Raw genomic sequence first — 26,244 nt, 5'->3', positions numbered from 1 at the left:
CGGCATTGAGCATGCCAATGGCACGCTCCATGCATGAGTGTGGACAACTGTGGCATGTCGACAAGTAACAAAAGTCCACATTTCATGATATGAAGTGCCCTTTCATTGTCCCAACTGTAAGGAGTGCCCGTGTACTGGCCAGGCGGACTGATCACAACATTGTCATCTTTCATTTCGCACAACATGAGTAACTCAACCTGTGAGTAAACTAACTGGAAGTTCATGGTCATTTGAAATTTGCCAATTCATTTGAGGAAAACAATCATTTTGGCATGCATATTTCGTGAAAGGTCATTTTAACATGACATTCTTGGTTTTTGCGTTTATATTTTTGTTGAGTTATACATGCTTAACGTTGCACGTCGTAACAAATTTTCAGTCAAATGACGATGAGGAACCATTAAGTGTTTGTATATCCATGATGTGGCAGGGCGAGTCCATGCCGCCAAAGTGTTGCTGCCACTGAAGTATCATGCCAAAGAAGCTAAACATGACACGTCACCCATTCACATTATACTGACACTGGGCCAACCAGTCCCTGTTTTCTTGCTCTATAACTCTTCACTACTGACCGCCACGCCACACAGCAACAAGCACTATTCTATTATTATGACTCCACACAGATTCGATCTCGGGTCTCCCGACCGATATGGACCCCTCGATGAATGAGGTCCGTCGGTACAGTTCACATTTTTAGGAAATTCATCGTTCTGGAATGAACAATCAAACGCAAAATGCTGGCTTTTATTAGTCTCGTCTCCAGTAATGACCTTTTATTACAAACTCTTTCCATTGGTAAACATATAACCAAAATGTACATAAAAGCATAAAAGAGAAATTTGTGGATTTATGGAACGTTATTTTATAAGCACTAGCATTTTTGCCACTGACATCTAATTGATCCTGAACGCACTGTTATTGATTCAGAGGAAATGTTGGCAATGTTTTTTTTATTTTGTTTGGGGGGGGGGGAGTTTATCAGGAACTGGCACGTGGAAAGTTTAATGCTGACACAGGGCCCGTATATATCAACTTTATTGTCGCCCATCGTGGCAGAAAAACGAAAGCTTCATTAATCACGGAAAGTCTGAAGATATCCGTTAGTGCTCATTGGCCGCGTGACCGATATAACCCTGGGGGTCATCAAGAAGACAAAGAAATCAGAAGACACACATTTCTGTACGGTTATATTTTACAGTTCAACTCATGCAGTTATAATTGACTAATGTACACGTTTCCGTGAGCACCAAATTTATCAAATTAATAAGCCGCCATGATGGTTGGGGAGCCAGTGAACTCCCAGTAATCCGCCAACAACTCGTGTCATGTGATATCCAAGAGGAAAATAGGTTAATTTATCATCTACGCACATTTTCACGCTTTCACGACACCAATAAAATAGACGGGGCGTTGGCAGCATGATTTATATAGAGGTTTTATGACCTACAGGAGTTATACAGTCCAGTGTATTCAACATATTCCAATGACGGTCATAAATACAGAATATTCAACGAGAATGAATCAGAATGGGACAGTTTTACCGTTCAAATTTATGTGGGTACTTATTGGGTTCTGACTCATTTTGTTTTCTGTTTTTAAGTTTCAAAAGTCAAATTATCTGCCAACTGTAAATCATTCTAACATTATAGAATGACGGCTAGAACATCCCTTGCATGCAGAAATTTTGACTCATGCCTACGATTTGTCTATCGAGCACTTGGGAGGAATAAATATATTTGTCGATATTTCCCGGCCAATGAGCGTCTGTCAGCGTAAATATTGTCCCTCTTATATACACTCCCGTTTTATTTGCTGCAAGTTTGCCTGTTGCAATACTCAGCGGTATTCTTTTTGTGAAAGATGGCCATTGTATGTCGATATGGATGAGTTGTTGCAGTCACTTATCGCCAATTAAGGTCTAATAAAGCACAGTTTCCTGGCGCCGAAGGCTCGTCATTCTAGCGGCCGTTCTATGGGAGATAAATGAATGTGTAGTCCCGTTTTGTGCCCGGGAATCCGTGTCTATGTCCATTCCGAAGATCCGCCGAACCGGACCGTAATTCTTGCCGTACACGTAGCAATGTCGCCGGCATGCTAGCCTCATGCTCTGTCTGAAATTCTTCGACATGAAACCGTATATTAACGGATTGATGCAAGATTGGATGTAAGGGAGACAATCCAGTATTATCTGAAAGTAAATAAAGAGAAAGCGTGTTTTAAAGCTGGATGAATTAAGTCAGATATTTAATTTATATCCAGTAACTGTGGACTTTCCTTGAACTACACCTTAAAAAAATTTGACAGCCTTGCAAGACGACAAAACGTGTTGGGTACGCTGTTGAACATCACTAGCAGAGGACGCCGCCATAAGCTGGACTCGAACATAAAAATGAATTATTGTGAACGGCTCTAGAGTCATTGTCCTCTGCTAGGACGTTGACAACCACTCGGTCAGGGTCAAGCCTTCGATTTTTTACACAGTGCCACTCCTGACATGTCAAAATTTGAAACCTCGTCTCAATGAATGATTGTTTGGTTCTGAAAGTTGAAAATTTAATCCATACCTCTTAAAATAAGAATTATGAGATGGCCAAATTACCTACTCCCATGACATAAAATAAGCATTAAGATCATATTTCCCATTCTAGTATAAAGCAGATATGGTTTTACGTAATCTGCTCATGCCAAGCATTTCTCCAGCTGATTATCAAATCAGAAGATACACGACGAAGCGATGAGCAGGTTTCAATCAGACCATGTTTTTGGCGGGGATGTCTTACCTTACAGGTAAAAGCCAGTTGATAATGCATGATCTCCAAGTGTAACCGCTGCATTATTTGGAAAGCAAGCTTGGGTCCCCATGACAGAACGAATACAACAATGACGGCTATCAACATTTTGATGACCTGTTGAGATAACACATGGAGTTAGAATAACAAAAGAACAGCTCGCTTAGTCGGAACAGAGTTATTCAATTTGCAGGTGGCACATTATTAGTTTGAACACCTTTACATATGGAAGATGGATGCAGCCATTCTGATCCTCATTCTCATGTCGCGTTTGTCAATGATCGCTGCTCGAGGACACGAGAGATCAGATCAACAGCTGAGTCAGTTTTTTCTAAATCCCGACTCTCGTGGTCTCGATCCGCGGGTTTAATGACTGGAGGTACGGGTTGTAAAAAGTCGAGGAAAGAGAATAACTTTCTCAGGGTTAGACTTCTCGCGATTTCGATATATGACCCTGTTTTGACTATCTGGCGTTCTCGAGATCTCTTGTCGCGGACTAATGAAGACACGGATCGGGAACGCATGTGACATCTTCTGCCTTCCATACCTACATTCTTGGAATCACCGGGTATATATCCTGAAATATAGTTTCTCACTATGCTTGGTAGAAAATTATTGTTGAAATTTGGAAATGTAAGAATAACCCGCAGCGAGTTTTTATCATGGAATCAGTTTAAACCAAACCAATTTTGAAGACGTACGTGTATGTAACTAATGTGAAAAAGTTAAAAGTTAAAACAACATTGAAAGAAAATAATTATGTGGTGTCATGCAGGTTTGTTTGTTTTTTATAGGGGCTGAAAAATGTTCAAATGTTTTCAAATAATCAATATCTAAAAATCTATATTTCCACAATTCAGATGCTGTATGGCTATTTGGAAACGCTTGGATATTGACACTTATGGCAGGCTGTTTTTGCTGCATATTCTCTGAACAGGTGTTTGTGCCAAAGATTTGAGCATCCATGTTCCTTTGCTACGATGTGCACATAGTTATTTAGTTTCGGTATATAGTACAATTATTTTGTTCATCTGTATAATGAGAAAATAGGTCTAGTGGAGGCTTGCCATATATTCTTGGCATACCGGGTATGATAAGGCAGATAAGTATACGACTCACGGTAAGACTGACCTTGACAAACAGAAGAATTGACATATTTGCTCCATGTCAAAAGACAAAAACAAAAAAAAAAAACAAGACTTAGAGGTTAACGAGACTATACCACTCTAGAATTTGCGATAAAAAATGCCGGGAGCTGGTAATTGTTCCCAGCTCAGAATCTGTCAGATTTTTCTGGTATCCAGACAAGATGTAATAACTTAAACCTCTCTTATCTCACAGCATAGGCATTAATCAATATCTTAAAGCAGCAGGCATCGGCAGGGCGGGAAACGAGTTGCCAGACTAGTCAATTAGGTGTTTGAAATAACCGGCAAAGCGATTAGAGAAGGATGGAAACGGAAGAACGTCGTTTTACCGTTTGAAAACACCCGGAAGATATTTTAGTGAAATGAGGCGTTGATATGGGACGCATAAAATCCATAATCAAATACAAGTACATGCAGCACTTTTTAAAATAAAGTTTTAGAGTGAAGGAGCAATTCAGGATAATCAGAATATGCAATAGGAAATGATTTATTTTGAGTTAGAGTTACAACCCCAAAGCTCAGGTAACTTGATGTGATGAACGACAATGACCAACTACAGGGTTTTTCCAAAAGAGATTACGATAGACAAGCTTTCCTTCTTTTTGGAAAACTTAATAAAATTTTACATCAATCTAGGCGTAAAACCAGACGTTCGTATACTATCCAGCAACCAAAATGGACGTAAAACATTGTATAATGTACGAAGTTAAAGCGGTACAGTTAAAACGGCACAACAATGAATAAAGTCAGTGTCCAAGATATTCATGCTAGCTCCTAAGTTGTTGATAACCAGAATATATTTCTCACGTGTGTCTTGATTTCAACTGTTCACATGTTCACCGTTGGGATCTAATCTAAATCGATGAATAGACCGCCCCCAGCCATGGGCTAAGCGGACTTTAGACACACGTATGAAGTCAGAGATTCTGGAAAGTCTGCCCATATTTAATGATAGGCATTGTATAAATTAAGAAACTAAGACAGAGCACATTTGATTGAATATCTGGAATAACTAGCTTTGCAATAATAATGTGTGAGTCCTGCCGGCTGGTACACGAATGTCTGTTTCGACGTGCAGATTCGATTGAAATCCTCACATAACACACGTGATCTAACAATTGGTATAAGGCGAGATACATGCATCTATACGCCATATGCAGAATTTTTTTCTAATAATATCTGCACGACCTACCACAAGCATGGAACAAACTCCATGTTAAACTTTGAAGAAAAAAAAACGTAGTTTTAGCAAACTACATAGATTTATAATATATATATATATATATATATATATATATATATATATATATATATATATATATATATATATATTTGATGAAAACTGTGATGAAATTGTAGGTATTATTATCGTTATGGACAATTATTGTTGCCCTTGAACACATAAATAATTTCTGTTCCTGCATCTCATTGTCTGTTGCTCACGCACTCATATACATGTAAGCGTCAAGTCCGACATTTGTATACCATTCATAGTCCGTAAAGGGCGTTTCAAGTCGATAATCGCAAGATCCATTTCCAAAACAACGTTAACACTAACTCCCAAAAACAAGGGTATGTAAGAAATTATACAAATGAGAAATAAAGTCGGTAAAACACAAGAGAGAAGCGGTCATCAGTTTTCAATGATACCAGCCAGACAATGAATATTCCAGGCATGAATTCCACATCAAAGTTCAAATTCGTAGTCCGTGAATGAGTTCCAGGTCAAATAACAATCAAACAAGTATCTCAGTCGCGCTTTAATTGCAACTGTTCATAAAGGCATCATGCTGATGTAATGAGCATGGCTAACTTTACGGCCCCTAGCCCCAGGTTAAGCGGTATTAGATACAGTTTGAAATGACAACCGTTACAGACCCTTACCGATCAGATTGTGATTCAAAAGTAACGGACGATTACGTCTTTCCCGTTAATATGTATAGGTCTCATGCTACACAAGGCGCCATCTATGATGTTACTCATGACATACAAGATAGACGGTTACACTGGGCAACTAGCGCCATCCGTGTTGTTAAATACCGTGTGCGTGATAGATACGTACATAGAGATAACTTGTCATATGTCATGTCTATGTGTGTAACAAATCCAGCTTTTCCCAGGGAACACCATGCCCGGGATGAATTGAAGAAAAGTACACTTTCTCTTGAATAAGTACGTCTTTGAATCAGTAAGCCAGCTGTGTTTAAATACAGAGCGCAAAAGAGATTTGCATCAATATGTGTTCTTGTTGCATACACAATAAAAGGTGTACCGTTTGGTATCCAGGGATTGAACATGTTTCTTCTTAAAAAGAAGTCGTACGACCAGACAGAGGTGATTATGGCAAAGAAATGTACATCTCGCTCACGAATACTTTTTTCCCTCTGCCAATGGCCTTAAACGTGTTTGGCCTAGACAACTGGAAAAAGGCTTCCATTTACGACTGATAAAGCGTGTTCCAAACATTAAGGGAAGAAAAATTGATCCAGCATGCACTTGTGCTAGCCCTTGGTCTTCGGTGAGCATTCACTCTGTATGTAAACTATGTATCGACCCTGCTAATTAGCAGCCAAGCTTAACACAGCTCACAACCGTTGTCAGCTCACTCGACGATTCTAACGGGAAGATGGACGGGGTTTGGTATGCCTTTCACGTAAGCAGTTGATATGGTGTAATGGATAGAATCTGATTAGCAGTGGTCAGTTTTGGCTCCTATTGTGTCAGTTGTACCTCTGGCCTGTCGTGTTTATTGAAAAGAGATCTGCTGAGTTCGAAATGCTTAAAGGTCACGCAGCACATTTCAGGAAATACTAGACATCAGTTATCACGTTGCCACTGTCCCTTACTTTCGCATACGTCAATTTGCGTAGAACATGCGGGTTGAAAGATTAACAGTGTTTCTAGTTGTTTTCCACCACAATAGTGTGCATATATGTAAACTAGAGTATTGCGATAATCAACAACCATTCAATGTGATCCTTGTATCACACTCAATACAGCAAATAAAGCCTAAGGCAAAATTCTTTAAACGAAAAAACTTCCCCCCCCCCCCCAAAAAAAAAACAAAAAAAACAAAAACACTTGACTGTATCTATTTCTGGAAAGACTGATGATTTCAACAGGCCTGACAGGACAAGGTGTCCATTATTGAGAAGACTGACGGCGCTCGTTGAACTTTTGGCATAGACATATAGCAATTCTATTTACCACTGAATACCCTTTTCGTTTTCGCTGTATCTAGTTCCCCTACATGGTGTTTACGTGAAGCAGCTTGCACCACTTATTTATTTACGTGTGCATTTGATTTTTGTTTAAAGCCATACTCAAGAATGTTTTGCACGAGGAAAAACCACTGACCTTTGATAAACTCGCGAAGTTTCGCACACGTAACGTACGACTATGTTAAAAAATATTTGTATAAGTAGTCTCCAACGAATGTTTAGATTGCGCAAACGGTCACATAAGTGTCGTCGACCACTTATTGGCACCAAGGTTCCAGAAACAGCGAGAGCGGGTGAATCCACAAGTTCCATTTCCACCTCGTGTGCCCCTGGCGATTGGAAGGTGAGCTCCTTTATCCAGAAGAGCGCAACTCACTCCCCATCCGATATTGAAACTTTCAGGCGCGTGGAGGAATTTTCGTGATGTGATCGTAATAATATTGATACGACAGTAACATACCAACCGATCTATCAAAATAAAAATTCTTGGTAGTCGCGTTATTTTGAATTCGGACAGATCAAACCGACAAGATTTTTCGCAACGAAATTTTACTTATAACATTATACGCTGTAAATCACCAGATGTGCCATAAGAGCCAAATCGCATAAGCAGCTGTTTTCACAACAGGAATGCGGCGCCCGAGTCTTGCAATTACAGACCTCATTTCCCTAGTTTTATTTCCAAGTAGAGTCTTACCTGTTTTCTGGCGTCCTGAATTGTCCTACTTTGGTCTTTCAGTCTGGATTTGAAGTGCTTTGTCCTCTCATTATTATGGAAAGCCCTGGCAGATTTGTTGATTGGGGACGAATCAGAGCACTTGGGTGATAAGAAAGGTTTCCGGTGTTGAGATTTACAGCTTTCCTTACTGCTGTCGTCGTATCGATTTCTACAGTGGTAAGGAAAAAAGGAAAAGTTGGAAGCCGATCTTATTGAAAAGGTTTTTATCTCCTAGCATAACTGGAACTTTCTACTATGACAAGTTGCACAGAGCGTTCTAGTGACGTCCCCCCCCCCCCCCCTCCACCCCACCCCACCACTGGCCAGTGTCATTGCACATACACTGTAAGAAAAATTTTATTAATTAATAGCGTTACTCGATAGAGATTATAAAACACACATTTGGTCACAAACTCATGTAATCGTACAGTGTAAAAGTAGAGGCCTCCGTGGCTCAGTCGGTTAGCGCGCTAGCGCAGCGTAATGATCCAGGAGCCTCTCACCAATGCGGTCGCTGTGAGTTCAAGTCCAAGCTCATGCTGACTTCCTCTCCGGCCGTAAGTGGGAAGGTCTGCCAGCAACCTGCGGATGGTCGTGGGTTTCCCCCGGGCTCTGCCCGGTTTCCACCCACCATAATGCTGGCCGCCGTCGTATAAGTGAAATATTCTTGAGTACGGCGTAAAACACCAATCAAATAAATAAATAAATAAATCAACAGTGTAAAGGTAACGGTGCTGGGGTACTAGAAAGAAAACCGTGGTCTTTATGGTGAAGAAAATCCCGTTCACTGCGTCAGATAGCCGTGGTGCGTCGTTAACAGTTAGGTCGATATTCTATCAAGTCTCCTTTCCCGCCTTTGCCCAGCCGGATGAAAGCGTCTCAAGCGTCTCAAGCGTCTTGGGCTAAACGGTCTTTCGGTGCGTCAGCTTGAAGCGACATTTCATTTGGTAACCAAACTGTGCTATTCTATGAGAGTTTGTACTTTTGTTATCCTAGAAACATTTTTGTGATTCCTTTGGCATCACTATTTTCGAGGGCTTGTCGACAGTATGACACGGCGCGTAAATCATAGGTTAAACTTTGTTGGAGGTGACTTGCCCTCCAACTTCATGGATATCTCGCGAAACCTACATGTTGTGACAAATTGGCATAAGGCATGTTCATTTATAATGTTCTTTCCAGATATGAACTGATATTTTGGAGACTGTGTTACTCGCCAAATCCGATTTCAATGTTTTACCTCACCTTGGGCCTTCTCTGTGATTCAGTGGTCACTTGACTGTGTCTCCTATCAAACTAGGCCTACATTGTTCTTTTACATCACTTGACCTCCTCTTATTTATTTATCTGGTCGGAAGACTATTTCACTTATACAATGACGGTCGTCGTGGTAGTAGGAGGGAAGCCGAGAAACCCGCGGCCATCTGCAGGTTGCTGGTAGAGCTTCCCATGTACGAAGAGAGAGGGAGCAATTATGAGATGGAATGAAACCCACAGAATAGGCAAGAGGCTTCTGGGTCATTGTACTGCCCTAGCACGCTAAGCCACGGAGGCTTCTAGCTTCTCTCAGATTTAGTGGCAATAATTTTGCCAATAGTAGCCCAATGGTAATATGGTTTGACGCTTTAAATGATGCGGGTGTATTCAGTTTTTACGTTTTTTATGCTGACCTTTGTTGGCTTGTCATCCGGTGTAAGTCCTTTGTACTAATCCAGAGAACGTGAATGACGCGAACGTAACAGAAAATAATGACCAATGCCGGAAGAACGACCATCAGCAGAAAACGATAGACCGCCACCCACAACCGCTTGACTTCCGGTATGCCCACATCTCCACAGTAAATCATGACCACGGTGCTGTCGTTGTTGTAATATGTGGCTGTCTCTGTATGCTGTCAAAACATAGACAAAAATAATTTATTTGTTATGCATTTTTTATTTGATTGGTGTTTTACGCCGTACTCAAGTATTTCACTTTTACGGACGGCGGCCAGCATTGAAGTGGGAGGAAAACCTGACAGATGTATACAAGAATAAATCATTGAAGCTATTTGAATAGAGGCCATACAAGTTTTAAAGTTGGTAGTCATATCCAACACATACTATTTGTCAACGGCATAAATGTCACACTGTCCATTTCTATAACATAAAATATTACAGTTTGTTAAAAAATACCAATGTTTCGGGAATAGGACTTTGTTGTGGAATATCATAGTATACTCAAAAACTAATAAATACCATGCAATTCTGTTCAAACTAGTAGCTTGGCTGTAATCTGTTAGAGGATCAACTCATGTTTCTACTTCCGAGTAAAACACAAATCGCTTCGACTATTGTTTAAGTACTACAATGATATTCTCTTGCTGTCAAATATGTACATATATGCCAATCTCTGTTCTCTAGCTAGTAAATTTGTATACATCTCAGCAAGTTTTGAAGATATCTACCCTATGAACCATTGTGGTAAACTCTGTAATACGTAAGGTTGTTAAGCTTGGTGCTTTTATCTCAGTTGATGTTAAACACTACTAAATCACTACTGATTTACCAAACAGCACTGAGGCATTGAGGCTTACTCGGAAAACTGCAATGGTATTTGCTGCCACTGTGATAGTATGGTTTATGGAAGACACATACGTCCAAAACTAAATTAGAAAAAAGGAAGCCCAATGTATGGAAATAAGAAAATGGTGACTAAAGAATCTTAAGAGCGATTATTTCCGGGATCAATATACAGATTGCAAACCCAACAATATGTTAGAACTCCAGATAGTTATTCAGTAATCTCTAAAGCACATCGTTCACAGCAGAAACAAAACATTTTATTGCTGCCTGGAAATATTTTTTTCGCGATATGTTGACTGAATAAATCAATGAATAAATCAGTTATAGAATGCCTCATGAGCCGGCCCATATACAAAATACAATACTGTACAACTTAATTATCAAATTTGTAGAGATATTAGGACTAGGGAAATCAATAATATAAAGCAAGTGAAACATTATGGCATGTAGCCTTTTTCTTTATTAGGGAGAATGTAGATTCTAGTATGGACATCACGCTAATCTAAAGACATTAGTATATTTTAGAAAGATAACTGTCAATTAAACAATGTATGATGCAACCAGTAGAAACTAATCGTTGATGCCTGATACATGGACATCGATCACGCTAAGCTTTAAAAAATCCCAGTATGATGCAACGAGAAATCCATGAAAGAACAGATTCATTCCGTAGATGAAGTTCGATGAAGTAAATGAACTGTCTCCATGAGAAGGTTGTCAGTTTATCATAACGGTAACATGGTCAAGCTTGTTTTGGCCAATACATTTTGGACAACAAATACTGGTATAACGGTAAATTTCATACACAACAAAAGAGTCCTCTTATATGTTGCAATATTTCTCTGCATACGTGTCTTTGAATGTCATGTCCAGCCAGCTAGGTCAGTTTATGGGTGAAAAACGTGCTAGTGTGACCAGACACAGATAATTATCAACATAATTCTGGAAAAGAACATTTTTATTACAAAAAACCCAATGGGGCATTTTTCAATGCGTATTTTTCTTTTTTTTTTACGGCATCACCGCATCAATGACGTTCCAGTACAAAATGATTTTTGCGCTTTACGACACGGTATAGCGACTTACTAATTGCCTTTATCTTTTAACATGGCAGTGTTCGTGAATAGATAAAACCACAGGCGGAATGTTATTATCTTTGCAATATTTAACATTAAATCAACCCACTTACGCAATTCATAATGCTAATCCAATCCTGTTTAATTAGTTTTCTGTTCTCTATACGCCAGCTATGCAGTTTTAAGTACATAAAAGGGACGACGTCAAGTCGCAAAGGGACGTCACACTTATGTCGTATATTCAAATATGCGTGTTAATTTAGGTGCTGTTTTACGCATCAGTTTTTCATGCTTAAGGTTTATGAGCAGATTGCAGGTAGAGGAGAGAAACGACTGAACATCTGGCAGTCTCCAGTGGAAGATTGTATAAAAATATATTACCCGTTAAGAACAGCTTTTCTTTATTTGTCAGGTACAAGTCTGTGCTTTACACGAACAACTTGCATAATCTACTCTAGAATAGCAGAATGGAATCACCTATGGTGTCTCTTTTGAAATAATCAATTTGCAAAGATTTGACTATAACATCATAACCATATCAAGAATATCATGTATGAGTATTGGATTTAATACGGAAATTGACACGCTGTGACAAACTTGTCTTAGTTTCGTGTGTAATATGCAATCAGTCATGCACATTTGGAATCTATCAAAATGAAAATTGTTTCCACACAGGTCACCACCACAAAAATGGTGATGTATTTAGATTCAGCAACAATCGATGTTACAGTATAATTAAAGACGTACAGCACAAAGGCTAAGACCAGAGCAGCGACGACAGTGCAGAAGCTGGCAAATAGTGACTGGGCTATATTTGTAAAATCTGTAGAGTCTGTGGTTTTCAAATATCTTTGACAGCCTTACTGTAGCCCATATTGATTAGAACAAGTTTTTTAGTGTTTCGCGTATACCCCATGAGATTCATTGACATAAACTAAAATTGAGAGGTACAGCACAGAGAACAAGAACAGATCAGGGAAGACAGTGTCACAGCAGGCAAAGGGTCGGACGTAACCGGTGAAATACGACCTCAATTTACCTCAGTTAGGGTTTTATTCTAATTGTTCATGTAAGTGCATAAATAGTAATTTAACCGCCCCCCCCCCCCCCCCCCCCCCAATCAAATAAATAAATATATCCGTTGATACGACTGCCGCAAGGGTGACATAACAACTTGCAAAGTGCATTGTCACCGAAACATGACTGCAAGACTTGCTCGACGTTCGACATCTGGGGATTTTTCAGAACGTCCAAGATAGTGGCCATTCTTGACGTCCGCACGCAAGATGGACACACCCAGCTTAATGGGCTTGTGATCCTTCGATTAAAAACAATGTGAGAAAACAAAATCCGTTTCGATCCCTGCTCAGTGTCCTTGCTGAGCAAGTATCATTTCAAACGAAGGAAAATGACGAATGACAAATTACGTTCCCAGCACAACAAAGGTATAGGTACTGACTGTGTATTGTTTCTTAAATTGATATGATGTGGTGAACATGTCTTACTTTCGCATACGCATGTACAATGTATAGCCTATGTCATGCGCGTAAAGTGAATGGGTCTATTATACAATGCTATTTTGCTCCCTATGAATGGCCTATGAGAGCCCTGTTATGTAGGAAATCATTTTGAAATGAGTAGTATTACGTTGAAAAGATTTTGTAATTCATTGCCCGGGCTTATCCTTGTCTTTCTCTTCACATTTGAGCTTTTGTCCTCGCAAATTCAGAGTACCCAATATCAAATTCATTACATGGTAAGTAATACAATTCCATGCACATTGAAAAGACGAGTCAACTAGGCTCCTCTGACCGCATGAGGAAATTGAATTCTCTCTGAAAGATTGATTAAATCTAGCTCCCCTGTCGCTTACAGTGAATGAGAAATCCGTCTATTAGATGAAATGACAAGCAAACTTCCTAATATGGATGTTTCATGGTTTGTATCTAGTAACCTTTACGTAGCATACGCGACGATATTATTTATTATTTACAATAAGTTTTTATTATTATTATTATTGTATTGTAACATTATATCAACATATTATCACGTCTGCCAATAACCCGATTTAAACGACTCAGTTAGGGCTAGGCACGGAAAAACCGATCGCGTAGTAAAAATAACTGATCGTACCTAGAACTAAACGAATATGAGTGAAATTACGTATGTTACATTGCTGGGTTCAATCGCGAATTTTACATCACGTATATGAGAACATATATGCCTGTCGAAATTATTTCTAGTTTTCTTTCTTACAATCCATTTTCAACTCATGCGCTTAAAATTCTTCTATCTAAAATATATATACAAATAATTGGTGCCAGACATTTCTAAACGTCACAAGTGTTCATCTTTAATCTTTATTTCCACTGATATCCATCTTTCCATCGACACCTATAATCAGGTTGTGTGAATTATTAATATATGTGTCAGTATAAATTCGACAAAATGCGCTGAAATGAAGGGGAAGACAAATTTATAATGATGCATTACATTCTATTTAAGGCGCCTTTTATTGGAACGAAATGGCTTGAAAAAGATGATATAGTCAAGAATATTTCACTTATACGACGGCGGTCAGCATCAATATGGTGGGGGGAAACCTGGCAGAGCCCATAGGAAACTCTCGACCATCCACAGCCTGCTTGTAGATCTTCCCACATACTGCCGTAGAGGGAGCCAGCATGGGCTGAACTTGAACTGACAGCGGCCTCATTGGTGAAAGGCTCTTGAGTGAATGCGCTGCGCTGGAACGCTAAACACCCGGAGCACCCTCCCTCCCTGCCCCCATGTGAACTAATAAGCAGACCGTTTGTCAAACGCCTAATCGGACTGCTATTGTCAGAGTTCTAGTAGGCAGGTGATGACAGGTAGCTGTAATTGGAACTCTGCTGAACTAAACCTGTGCCATCTTATTGGATGCTGTCTAAGGCATTACCCGCTAGATTAACTCTGACGCACCTTAAGCCTTTCTTAAAATCTATGCCAGAAGGTAAAAGTCAGCCTGACCTTTACCACCGGTGCTATTTCCACCGGTTTTACCTGTACAAAGCTCCAGGATTTTAAGACGGATCATTACCGGTGTTCTAAACCCTCATCATAAATCCAATTAAGGCTGAAGAAAGATCGATTTATGTAAGCGCTGAGGAAAGAAGAGGAGGAGTGGGAGATGGGGTGGGAAATTGGGTGGGAATGGTTGTTATTGATACGAACACGTAAAGCCACAAATTTAATTAAGGTACATAATTCAATATGAACCAAATAACATTTTAAAGGCATACAGAACTGATTGGTTGAGATTTGTGATTGGATTCCCGATATCAGTGGACACGATTGACAGAGTATATGGCATCTAAAATTCAGATTACTAAATCAAACAAACAAAAAAAGCCGACTAGCCAATTTTGTCTATTCGGTTTCACATTTTCAAAATAATTGACCTTGAAACGTCCGTCTTGGTTGACAGCTGGTATACGAATGTCTGTTTCGACGCATAGAGTACATAGTTTTACTTTTGTGTAACTGACTTATTTCTCCTAGCCGGCTTACGGTAATCGGCTAAATGACACTTACACGTACGTATAGACGTAACCGCCCTATCGACGAAATGCTTACAGCGCTTCGTTGTTATTCTTGTGCAAGTAATACTGTGCAGAAGCGCTTTGTAAAAAGACACTTTAGCTGCCATGCGGGGCAGCTACATGAAAGCTGTGTAAAATGCCAACAATAAATTCGTCTATATTTTAGTAATACTTTTTTTACCGGCTGTTTATCGCCCACGAATATTTCATTTATACGTCAACGGTCAGCTTTATAGGTAGAGAAAAACCACTGACTTCCGACTGATAAATGACAGGTGTTCTAACTGAAAGACGGAGTGGAAGTAGTGGGCGATTCGTCTGAGTCCATGCGACATTTAAAACATTTTCAAAGACATTTAAGGTTATTATGTCAGAATTATATTTAACGTGCGTTTCCTATCTCAACTGTTTTATTATTATTTTAGCTTAGCTGGCGAAAAAGCGTTTGCTTCGTTCTATTCTACTTCATTTAATTATAAAATTATGTTGTAAGACAAGTTTTTTCTAGTCCTAACATGTTTACACAGGAAGTATTGCCAGTGTAACGTTTACTACCAACTATTCATTATCAATCAGCTGGTGCTAAAACAACCTTTAGCCGGCCAGCGAAGATGCACATCCTCATTTGACGTTTCTCACCTATAAGTAACTATCCACTTGATTTCTGCTTTTTCAAGAAAAGAATTCTTGATTAAGGCGTTTTAGAACAATCAAATATATAAATATATCTCTCCTCCTTCGTGACACAGGTCAAATGGCTACCTGGGATGCGTACGTATAGAAAACAGTGTACATGGAAAAATAAGCAGCCTATAGCTACAAGTGGTTAAATCCAGTATTCGACCCATCAATTTCGTATGTGCATATAATAAAGACTCATCTTCAGACATCAAATAGATGAAGAGAAACGATATTAAGGTCAGTTTTTCCTGACTAGTTAAACCAGTGCAAAGTCTTCATCAATGATGTTTACCATATTATGTTACATGAACTGACATGTAAGTCCCTTTTGTTTCCTTTTTTTTTCATTGGCATTCAGTTTATTTCTTACCCTCTTCAGTCAACTGAGAAGTTATAGGCAGTCTACCGACGAGCTAAAGCCTAAATTCGATCATTGACGTTATTTAGAATTCTTTTCCCCAGAAATGGGCATGTGCATTTAGGGACACATTATCATGTCCTTCAACTGCAAGTATCACGCGAACTCAGAAAAATATGATCGAATGTAGCATGAATAGATTCTTTGGTCGTTAATGCATCTTCAAAGTCCTCAGGAATTTCTTCCTTTGAGGGAATCGTGGAATTTTGGGTGTGCGTAGGATCTGTTCGGATAGACTCAAACGTATGGTAAAATACTTGTGCAGTCGATTCCTGTGTAACTGTAATGATGACCATTCCACGAGATGGCGGAATGATCAATTCCTTTCATGATGACAAGCCATGTCTTACGAAATTATGCCTGCTATATGTTGATAAATGTGACCTCAACTATACACAGAGCTTCCATGGTTATATCAGATATTTGATTGGTGTTTTACGCTGCACTCAAGAATATTTTACTTATGGTGGGAGGAAACCACGCAGAGCCCGGCGGGAACCCACGACCATCCGTAGTTTGCTGGAAGACCTCCCCACGTACGGCCGGAGAGGAGTTATATCAGATCTGAATAGCTACCCTTATTACTTGCATGCCGACAGATATGAATTCTCCGTTCCAGTTTAAACGGCAGACTTGTTCCTGGACTCCCCAGACAAAGTATCCATCATGCAAAACACTAACGAAACCATCGACCATTGTATGCAATAAACCTTCGTGAGCTAAATGGTATAAACGGTTGCAATATTACACTCTCTATTGCACACTGTTCCATAAGAATTCTACTCTCGTTTGGTTAGGCACAAAATGCTGTTACGAAGTACAATGCAAAACATATTTTTAACTCAGTTCTCAAGTTTTCAAAATTACTTGGTTTTGTGTGAGAATGGTAACAACGCATCTTAGATTAGAGGCATCCATGTTTGGTGGATTTCCCGTGATGTCGGTGTCCATTATGCAGTGTTTGTATACTCCAGTAATGCATGAGGAACCCAGTTTAAGTCAACAGAAGTTGGCGTCACGTGCTACATCAATTTGGTTAGGCTATAGTCTCCTGCGAATATGAACATGGCCACTTACATGTAATATTGCCCTCTAGAAGGGCCTCCGTAGCCTCTGTGGTTAGTGTGTCGGCGCGGCTCAATGACCCAGGAGCTTATGAGCTATGCGGGCGTCGTGAGTTAAAGCCCAGACCATGCTGGATGCCACTCCAGACTCAGTTATCATTAGCTAAAGTATGTTCGTTCTCGTAGAAAAAGTCGTAAATGTATTTGAAAACATATATAATACCACAGTTAGGCGTATTAGACAAATGCGCTGATATACAGTACTATACTATTCTTTTGACATGAATGTTTCCGAGAGTAGTATAAACAAAACCATCTGGCTGCCTTACATTCCAACGTGACGTTGGTAATATTTCAGACGTATCCAGATGACATGAAAATAACAATATGCAAAATCAGAACAAGATGGAAAGATACGGCCAGCCAATAAACAAAAACCATTTGCAATTCAAACCACATTAAACAGTTGTTTCAAAGGATCCCCAGAATCCTCGCGGTAAAACATAACTGGCAGTTCTAAGATAAATCATTTCCGATAATGACGCTTACCCAGGCAGCTTGAAGGCAAACCAGCGTTCGTCTGAAGAACAATCCATTTGCCCTTCTTTTCGCGATAGCCATCCGGCCATCCGATATATTTATTGGAGCTCTAAATTACAGAACTGAGTTCCGGTTTTTCGGCAAATGTCTTAAAAAACAAAAAGTAAATTCTTACGTGATGATATGTTTGGAGATTTCAATCTTGACATCGCCACTTTGATGTCAAGAAAATAGCCATGTCAGCCTGTAAATACTTTTTCCCAAGTGGACTCCCTACACGCAGACAGAAGTACATGTATGTGCTTCACTCAGATGGATTCTCCCGCTAGAGCAAATCTGGCAGCAGCAGTGTTCTCTATTTAAATGACCAACAATACCACTGATTCTAGTACCAAGACAAATGATAATAAATATTTATTTATTTGATTGCTGTTAGACACTGTACTCGAAAATATTTCACTTATACGACAGCGGCCAGCGTAATGGTGGGAGGATACCGGGCAGAGCCGTGATATTAAATAAACATAGCTGGCATTGTTTTTCAAATAGATGGGAGGCACTGCTTTTTAAAACGTGTGAGTTAAAAGATTTGCCTTAATGTAAGGATAACTGGACAGCTCCATTAAATTTGAATACTGAACAGCAGCCTAAAGAGACTGAATGCTGCGTCACTCAAAAGGAGTGTGGGCGTAATGAGGCCGTGTTGAAACAGGTAGGCCTACATGTACAGATTAACTAGCCAGTATCCAGGAAGAAGATTTCCCAAAAATAAGAAATGGAAATGGTGACGACATCAACGAGCAACTCAAGTGAGATATATGGCCTTGTAAATAGAACCTTATTATCAAAGTAAAAAGAAAAAGTACAAAATATATGTACATATATTATGAACGATGAGACAGACGAGCTAGAGATACTGTGATTCATTCAGAAGCTGAATATTTCTCGCAGAAAGGCTGACAACTTCCTGTTAAGGTCGTACACAGACTTTCAGAGGGTCCACTGCGTGGAACAGCATTTTTGTGCGGTTCCTAACATGGGTTGAAATATTATAGCGCTTGCAATTTATCTCATAGGCGCATTAGTGCCAGACCTCTTCGGTCACCTCATGCATGGTTACAGCGTCTTCTTCGAAGTTGGGAAAACCCCAGGATCAAAGATGGAAGACACCAGGATCAAACCAGTGTCGGGTCATACCAAAGGCTTTAAAAATGGTGAGTGAGTGAGTAATTAGGGCTTAACGTCATGTGACCCCGAAAGAGTCCTTAGAGTGCATGTAATGTGCCTCTTTGTTGCAGGGCGGATTTCCACCACACCTTTATCTACTGCTGCTTCACTGAGACGACTTACCGAAGGCAACTAAGCTGCCCCGCCTGAGCCATTATACTGATACGGGTCAATCGGTCGTTGCATTATCCCCTTAATGCTGAACGCCAAGGGAACTACAACTTCCTCTTTTAAAGTCTTTTAAGGTGTGACCCGACCCAGGATTGACCCTGGATCTACCGCCCCTCGAGGCGGGCGATATCGGGGACGGTGCGAAACAGGGCTGGTGACAGTATAATGTGGCTGAATACGGTGTCTTCGGCATGATACTTCAGTGGCGACAGCACTATGGCGGCATGGACACGCCCTAAAAACTCTACACATCGACATTTAAGACGTCCGTACTACGTCCAGTAAAATGCAGTTAGAATACTTTCTCTAGTTCATAATGCTAAACCCCTTGCGCTCGTTTTCCACACCAAAACTCCATAGCCTCCGGTGAAGTAAAAAAGAAGTAACTTGCTGGACAATGGGCGCAAGGAGTAGTTTGCCTTACATTGTGAATGGGGCTTCATTGGGCAGGGTGGTTCCAGCCTCCATAGGAGCCTCTCACCAAGGCGGTCGTAGTGAGTTCAAGTCCAGCTTATGCTGGCTTCCTCTTCGGCCGTATATAAGTCTGTAATTAGCTTGCGGGCAGTCGTGACTTTCCCTCGGGCTCTGCCCGGTTTTCTCACGCTATAATGCTGGCCGTCGTCGTATAAGTGAAACTTCCTTGAGCACGGCGTAAAACAATAAAATAAGTACATCTAATACTATATCAGCACCCTATGGGTTTAACAAACCCTACACGACTCTCTCGTCGAGAAAACTGCAATCTTTTTAATTACAAGATTTCCCAACATAAATCTTTGAAGTCAGACTGTTGACAGATCATATGGCCAAGAGAGATGAAATACATTTCCTTTATCAAAGGCATATTCTATTGAAACTTGAAACAATTTCAAATATTCCAGCGAACATGTAGACGTTCGTATATCAGCTCTCAACCAATATGGATGTTCCACCAACAAGCCACCTTGTTTTTAATATGACGTCACGCGAGGAAAAAACATTACAAACTGGAAGAAAGCATTCTCCTTACAATATTATGGTTGTCCAACAGATCACAGTGTAGAGTTCGTGATGTTACAGAGGCAATTTTGGTAACCAGTATGGGTGAGGTTACAGAGAGATTAATACATGCGGCGCGTCAAAAGAAATGGATTTTTGTTCAAAAAGAAGAGGTACTCTCTCCCGATGAACAATCACGTAAAAATTAGTTTACGCCTTCCATTATGCCAGAAGTCCAATGACATAATCCATTTGTTGGCTTTGGCAGACAGTTGACACTGTGTTGTACATAAAGGACTGTTACGCGACGATTACCACTAAATCTCATATAAACATTAAATGACACATGGGCACTGGCATGTTAGCTAAACATAAACCCCCTTCTAGCAAAGAAAAATACAAAGATTACATTCTAGAAAAAAAGATGTGTATTTTATTTTGTGTATATTTGTTTCAAATTTGCATGTCGTTTGCTCCTAGCCCAGTATTCCTTAAAAAGGTGCGGTAATATCTGTGAATGCAATGCCAGTTGTATTTAACTAAATCATAATAATACATATGTATAAATGTATGTATGTGTGTGTGTGTATGTATATATGTATGCGTGTATACGTGCATGTATGTATGTATGTATGTGTGTGTATGTATGTATGTATGTATGTATGTATGTATGTATGTATGTATGTATGTATGTATGTATGTATGTATGTATGCGTGTATACGTGTGTGTATGTATGTATGTGTGTATGTATGTATGCATGTATCTTTTGGTTTTGCGTCGTGCTTTAACAATTTTGGGTCATAAGCTGTGCAATACTAGTATATTCCGGAGGCCATATATCTGTATTATTATTATTAATATTATTATTATTTTTATTGTTATTATTATTATTAGTGTTATACATGATTCTGTGTTATCTATTTCAAATCCGCACATTTTACAATTCATTTAAAGCACCATCAATTGTTTCACTAATTACCTAGATAGATAAACATAGGTATATTCAAACATGTGTTCTGTTAGTATTTGAGTTGCGGCGTTTGGATTAATTAACTGCTGAGCTATCAGTCTTACAGCCATATATATTTATTGCTTCCGGGCTTAAAATAGCAAAGAAAGCACCCCTCAAGAAGCTCTCTTATCCAACGATGAACGTCATTTGTAACTGCTGCACATAAACGCTTACATCAGGAATCAATGTGTGCTCATATGCGGAGAAAGCAACGAAAGCTAGAACCCAGTTTGCATTTCATGAATGTATACTCAAACCCATGTGCATTTTGCTTTTATATCTTTTATTTTTATTGTCATCACTGTACATCTTAATTTTTATGAGTGAAATTTTTGAGTGTTTACTGGATGAAAATTGTAGATATGTTCACTTACAGATACGCTCTTGTATGCGTAAAAGGAAGACAATTTAGTAAAATTGTGACTCCGTAACCCAGTGCAAAAGTTTGGCACAAAAAATTAGTTAATGATACTTTATCCTTGTAAATATTTTAGCACACTTATGAATACATTGGCCAATGTTTTGATTGATTTTCTGATTTGATTGGTGCTTTACACGTACGCCATACTCAATTAATATTTCATCAGGCAGAACTCCGGAGAAACTCGCGACTATCCGCAGGTTGCGCCAATGTTTCTAACGATTAACCTACGCTTAATTTAACAGCTGTATGTTTTTTTCTGTGGGTGCGAAAGGTTTTACATGAACTCTTTATATTTTTGCAGGCGTCTTAAAATAATATGGCCATGGTCTATTTTTTATCCAATATCTAGTTTGTCAATTTCTTGGAATGGTGGATGGCAACACATCTACGGAGATAGTTCCGAATATTACGCTAGATCACAACAGACTACAGCTTCGGTAGTTGCCAGATCGTCACTCGTAACCGGTGAAATGCGGCCACAGATGTGTTTACCTCAGTTAGGGTCTTACCCTTACTCTTCATGTAACTGCATCAATGGTATACATTTGATATCCCCACGGTGTACGCAAAATTAAGTTTCAAAAATGCGCTGGGGTCAGCTGTAATTTACATATAATTTACACTCACTGTTCTAGAAGACATGTAACTTTTGGTATGCATTAATCCCCATTCTATAGAGAGGTTTAAATCTTGTTTTTTTAGAAATCAGTGTATCCTTTATAAACACATTTCTTTTACACATAATAAACTCATCTTCATTCACAAAGACTGTATTTAGAAATTTAAAGGATGTGTTTATTATAGTAAACATTTTACATTGCTATGTGGTGATATCTTCAAAAAACACAAATAGTCAAGTAAAGATAATGTGTGTTATAAAGTGTACAAAGCTTTGAAACATGTTTAGTACGTTGACACAGTAAACAGCACATGTTTAATATGCAAATTTAGTTTCTTCTGAAACTGATAAAGAAGAAGCCAGCAAGAACAAATGAACGCAAGACTATTCGTTATATATTAAATCGCGTCATAAGAACCGCAACGAAAAATACAAGACAAATTTTCATGTATATAATAATTATATAGAAGGTATGTTGAAAGGATTCAAATTGTTGCAGTGAGCATCATATTACTGTCATCCAATTTTAAGCACAATAAAATAAACATAAACGATTCGGCACAAACAGCCAATGGCTTTAACTAGTATATCGCAGATTTAACAAACCTGTGCAGTTGTGATAACCATATAATTCAATGCTCGTCGAGTAAAATAAGAAAACCTACAACTCGTTTGAAAACAGTGCTCGTCGTTTCGACAACATACGATCGTGATTCATAAAGTCAGTGTTGAATCCAATATTACATGTGTAGGACCACCGTATCATAAAGCACTTTGTCGGTGAGAACCTAATGCGCACAACATAAGAACTCGATGTCCACATTTCAAACTGTGTGAATTTCTCCAAAGGTTATTCTCGCTGAAATTTAACTTGGCCGCATACATATCCAAGAACTTATTTTCGAGTACTTCAAAATTTCCAAAAGTAAGCTTATAAAAATACGGATTATACACAATCTATATTACATACAACAGAGAAGATTATTCATCACTTGTTCTTTTAATGCGCCGCTTTTGCTCACGTTGCCGTTGTAAATTTCACTTGAACGCTTTCTACTTTGCTTGACTGCTTGGACACATCAACTAAGACGATAACGCCAGTTTTTCTGTACTAGAAACAGATTTCACTTCAGAAACGGGCGAAGAAAGAAGAAGAGAAAAACTTAATTTACACAAGTGTCCAGTGTTCCGGAAGTACGCCCTGTAACACCATTTCGCGTTACCATGTAACTTACTGTGCCTGGTATGTTTAAGAAAACTCTAGCAAAGTATAGGCGTATTTCCATTGCTTTTCGCTTGTCATTGTAACCAATCAAACAAGGAACAGACTTACCATGACGTGTATCATCGGAGCCGACGCCATCATGGAAATGATCCAAACGCATGACAGAATGATCTTAGTGATTTTCGCAGTACAGATTCTCCTAGATTTCATCGGGTGAACGATTACGACGTACCTGAAAAGACAAAGCAATTCCGGCTGAACAATTGTGTCTGGAAACATTATACGCCTCGATTGGTTGAAAATTGTTCACTGTATTACAGGCACTGGTTAGACAACACAAGCATTTGTTTATAACTTCTAGGCCTAGACAATTATTGTACATTTTTAAGGCCAACTCTTTCATTAAAACGCAAATGCCAAGTGCACAGGATTGCTAGACTTTGTAAATGAGGACATATTCGTTATTTGCCTCCCTCGGGAGCTCTTCGGGTCGAAATAAACGGCCAGTAGATCTAGTATCGCCGTTTAGATGGCCTATGTTCACGAAGTTCGTTGCACTGACATCACTTGTCATCCATCATACAAGCATACAAATTAAACTCCAAGATACGCGGGAATGCTCTTCAGCTACTTACCACAGGTTTTCCTCCATCTATGGCATACACATACTGTGATGTTCTCGAGTTCGCAGTGAAATATCAACCATTTTTTTCCAAAGAAACGGACCAAGGTGAGTTAAATACAAGACACTACGCACATTCGTCCCCAACACTAGGACAAATAAGAATCATTAACACAAGGCACGATGCAAGATGTTTCTATGACGAAACAAGTTGCTTGAAAGAAAGGGCACAAATGTTCTCGAAAGAATGATTAGGAAAAATAAGGTATACAGTGCAAAAATTTTCTCAAAACAACTGTAAGAAAAATAAGAGGGGATACCGTACACAGATGTTGTCAATACATGCCTGAAAAGAGTAAGATAGGACATACGGTGCATGTATCGTCTCAAAGGAAAAGCTGGGAAGAATAAGGCAAGAGATACGATGCACAGATGTTCTCAAACTACCGATAAACAAGAATAAGGTGGAAGACACGATATACACAAGATTTCCTCAAAACGAAAGATGGGAAACAGGGGATATGTTACACAGACGTTCTCAGTGCAAAGGTTAGGGAGAGTAAGATAAGGCATACGACATCATGTAAGGATATGATACAAATATTTACTCAAAGCAAATGGTAGGAAGAACATGACAAAGAAGATGGTTAACAGATGCTCTTCACAGTATAAGATAGTAGACAAGATACACCGATGTTCCCAAAACATAGGTTAGAAAGAATACGGCAGTAGACATGACCTGTAGGGAGAACACGATAACACACACAATAGACCTGCAGATATTCTCAATACAAGAAAGACTAGAAAGAATAAGATACGTGGCAAAAATACTCGAACGTGCGCAATGCAAGCGTTCCGAAGAATCAGATACAAAGTACCCATGCCATGTGTTATATATTATTATATAAATTGTGGTTGAAATGTAATTAACTGAGTAACTTGTTTATTATTTGGAGAAAATAGAGGACATTTGTCCGCAAACAAGATAAAATGAAAAGCCAGTGCACCAAAAATGTGTGTGTGTACGTGTGTGTGTGAAGCATCAGTTTCCTACAATTGATTATTGAGATATTGCAAAGAATGGTAAATCTTACCTTTCTATACTAACAGCTGTCAAGTTAAGAATAGATGTAACGGCTGTCATCATCTCGATAAAACCCACTAGTTTACAGAGGACCGTACCGATGGCCCAGTGACCGATGAAATATTTGGCGGTTTCGTAGGGAACACAGACGACCAGGAAGACAATGTCTGCCAAGGCAAGACTGACGAGGAACGAAGATGTGACACTCCGAGAGAGTTTGTCCCCGACCATTGCAAAGATAACAAGGCTGTTGCCAATAATGCCAATGAGAAAAGTTACGCCATAAACAATGACGGTGGGTAAAAAATGAGCCTCGTGTATCCACGGCATGCGGAGATTGTGTAAATCCTCGTAGAAAAAACCCTCCAAACTTGTATCCATGTGACTTCTGTTTGTTTGAGGTTTCGAAAAAGTCATATTTGTCTCCGTTAGTGAAGAATCCATTGTGAAGCTGCGTATTCCTGTAACCTCAAATAACACGCCTGACACTGATAAAAAGTGCAGCAGTTCGTCTGCCCACTGATACAGGCATACGTTAAGGCAAGTTTTAGAAGTATAATTCTTTTTTGTGTTGGGCGTTCCACTTTTTACAGCTGTGATTCTTTATCAGTTCAGCATTGGTTGTTGATTCTTGACTGGAACTCCGTTCCCGGGGACTGCTTGTTCCGCCCGATCTAAGCTAACTGAGCTAACCGATGCCATCAGCCGGTTAACAGGCCCTCCACTATCACCCAAAACTGGTTGGCACGCACGCACACGGCTGGATGGAGACGGACGATCAATGCCTTGTATTGATAGACGTCAACCCTCCCTTAATTATACCGTTAATGTAAATAGCCAGAACCAATCCAGAAAAAGTGTCCTTTTGAAATCTAAAAGCCGTAGTTAAATGGTGGAAATTACGTTTTACGTCTATCAGATGAATTAACTGTCTTTGCGACTGAGGGTAAGGATCGATTGTTAAGGATTTACAGACGTCATCTTTAGATATGACAGTCGTATGGCGGGAGTAAAGTCTGAGGAGAGACTTTTTATATACCACACAAATAACGCACTGTTCAGAAATAGGCCATGATTGTAT

At 39.4% G+C, this 26,244-nt stretch overlaps 1 protein-coding gene across 1 annotated transcript; it reads right to left on the bottom strand.

The window, feature by feature from the left end:
* Positions 1-1,918: 1,918 nt before the first annotated feature.
* Positions 1,919-25,607, bottom strand: LOC135470672 (galanin receptor type 1-like). The gene is made up of 6 exons (XM_064749707.1): positions 25,174-25,607; positions 23,566-23,689; positions 9,547-9,767; positions 7,856-8,045; positions 2,781-2,906; positions 1,919-2,188 (listed from the first exon to the last, which is right to left on the bottom strand). Exons 1-6 carry the CDS (start codon positions 25,605-25,607, stop codon positions 1,919-1,921), a joined length of 1,365 nt encoding a protein of 454 aa, XP_064605777.1.
* Between the last annotated feature and the right edge of the window lie 637 nt (positions 25,608-26,244).

The sequence above is a fragment of the Liolophura sinensis genome, chromosome 7, assembly GCF_032854445.1.
Source record: "Liolophura sinensis isolate JHLJ2023 chromosome 7, CUHK_Ljap_v2, whole genome shotgun sequence".
NCBI classification, from domain to species: Eukaryota; Metazoa; Mollusca; class Polyplacophora; order Chitonida; family Chitonidae; genus Liolophura; species Liolophura sinensis.
The sequence above is the reverse complement of the archived record's forward strand: the minus strand, read 5'-3'. Positions and strand labels throughout refer to the sequence as shown.

Bases quoted from the DNA above. Each gene is read 5' to 3' on its own strand.
- LOC135470672 (XM_064749707.1), bottom strand. From the start codon at position 25,607: ATGGATTCTTCACTAACGGAGACAAATATGACTTTTTCGAAACCTCAA. The intron at 23,690-25,173 runs GTAAGATTTACC...TTGTCTTTTCAG, and splicing joins ACAGCTGTTAGTATAGAAAG to GTACGTCGTAATCGTTCACC. The intron at 2,907-7,855 runs GTAAGACTCTAC...TTATCTCAACAG, and splicing joins TTCAGGACGCCAGAAAACAG to GTCATCAAAATGTTGATAGC.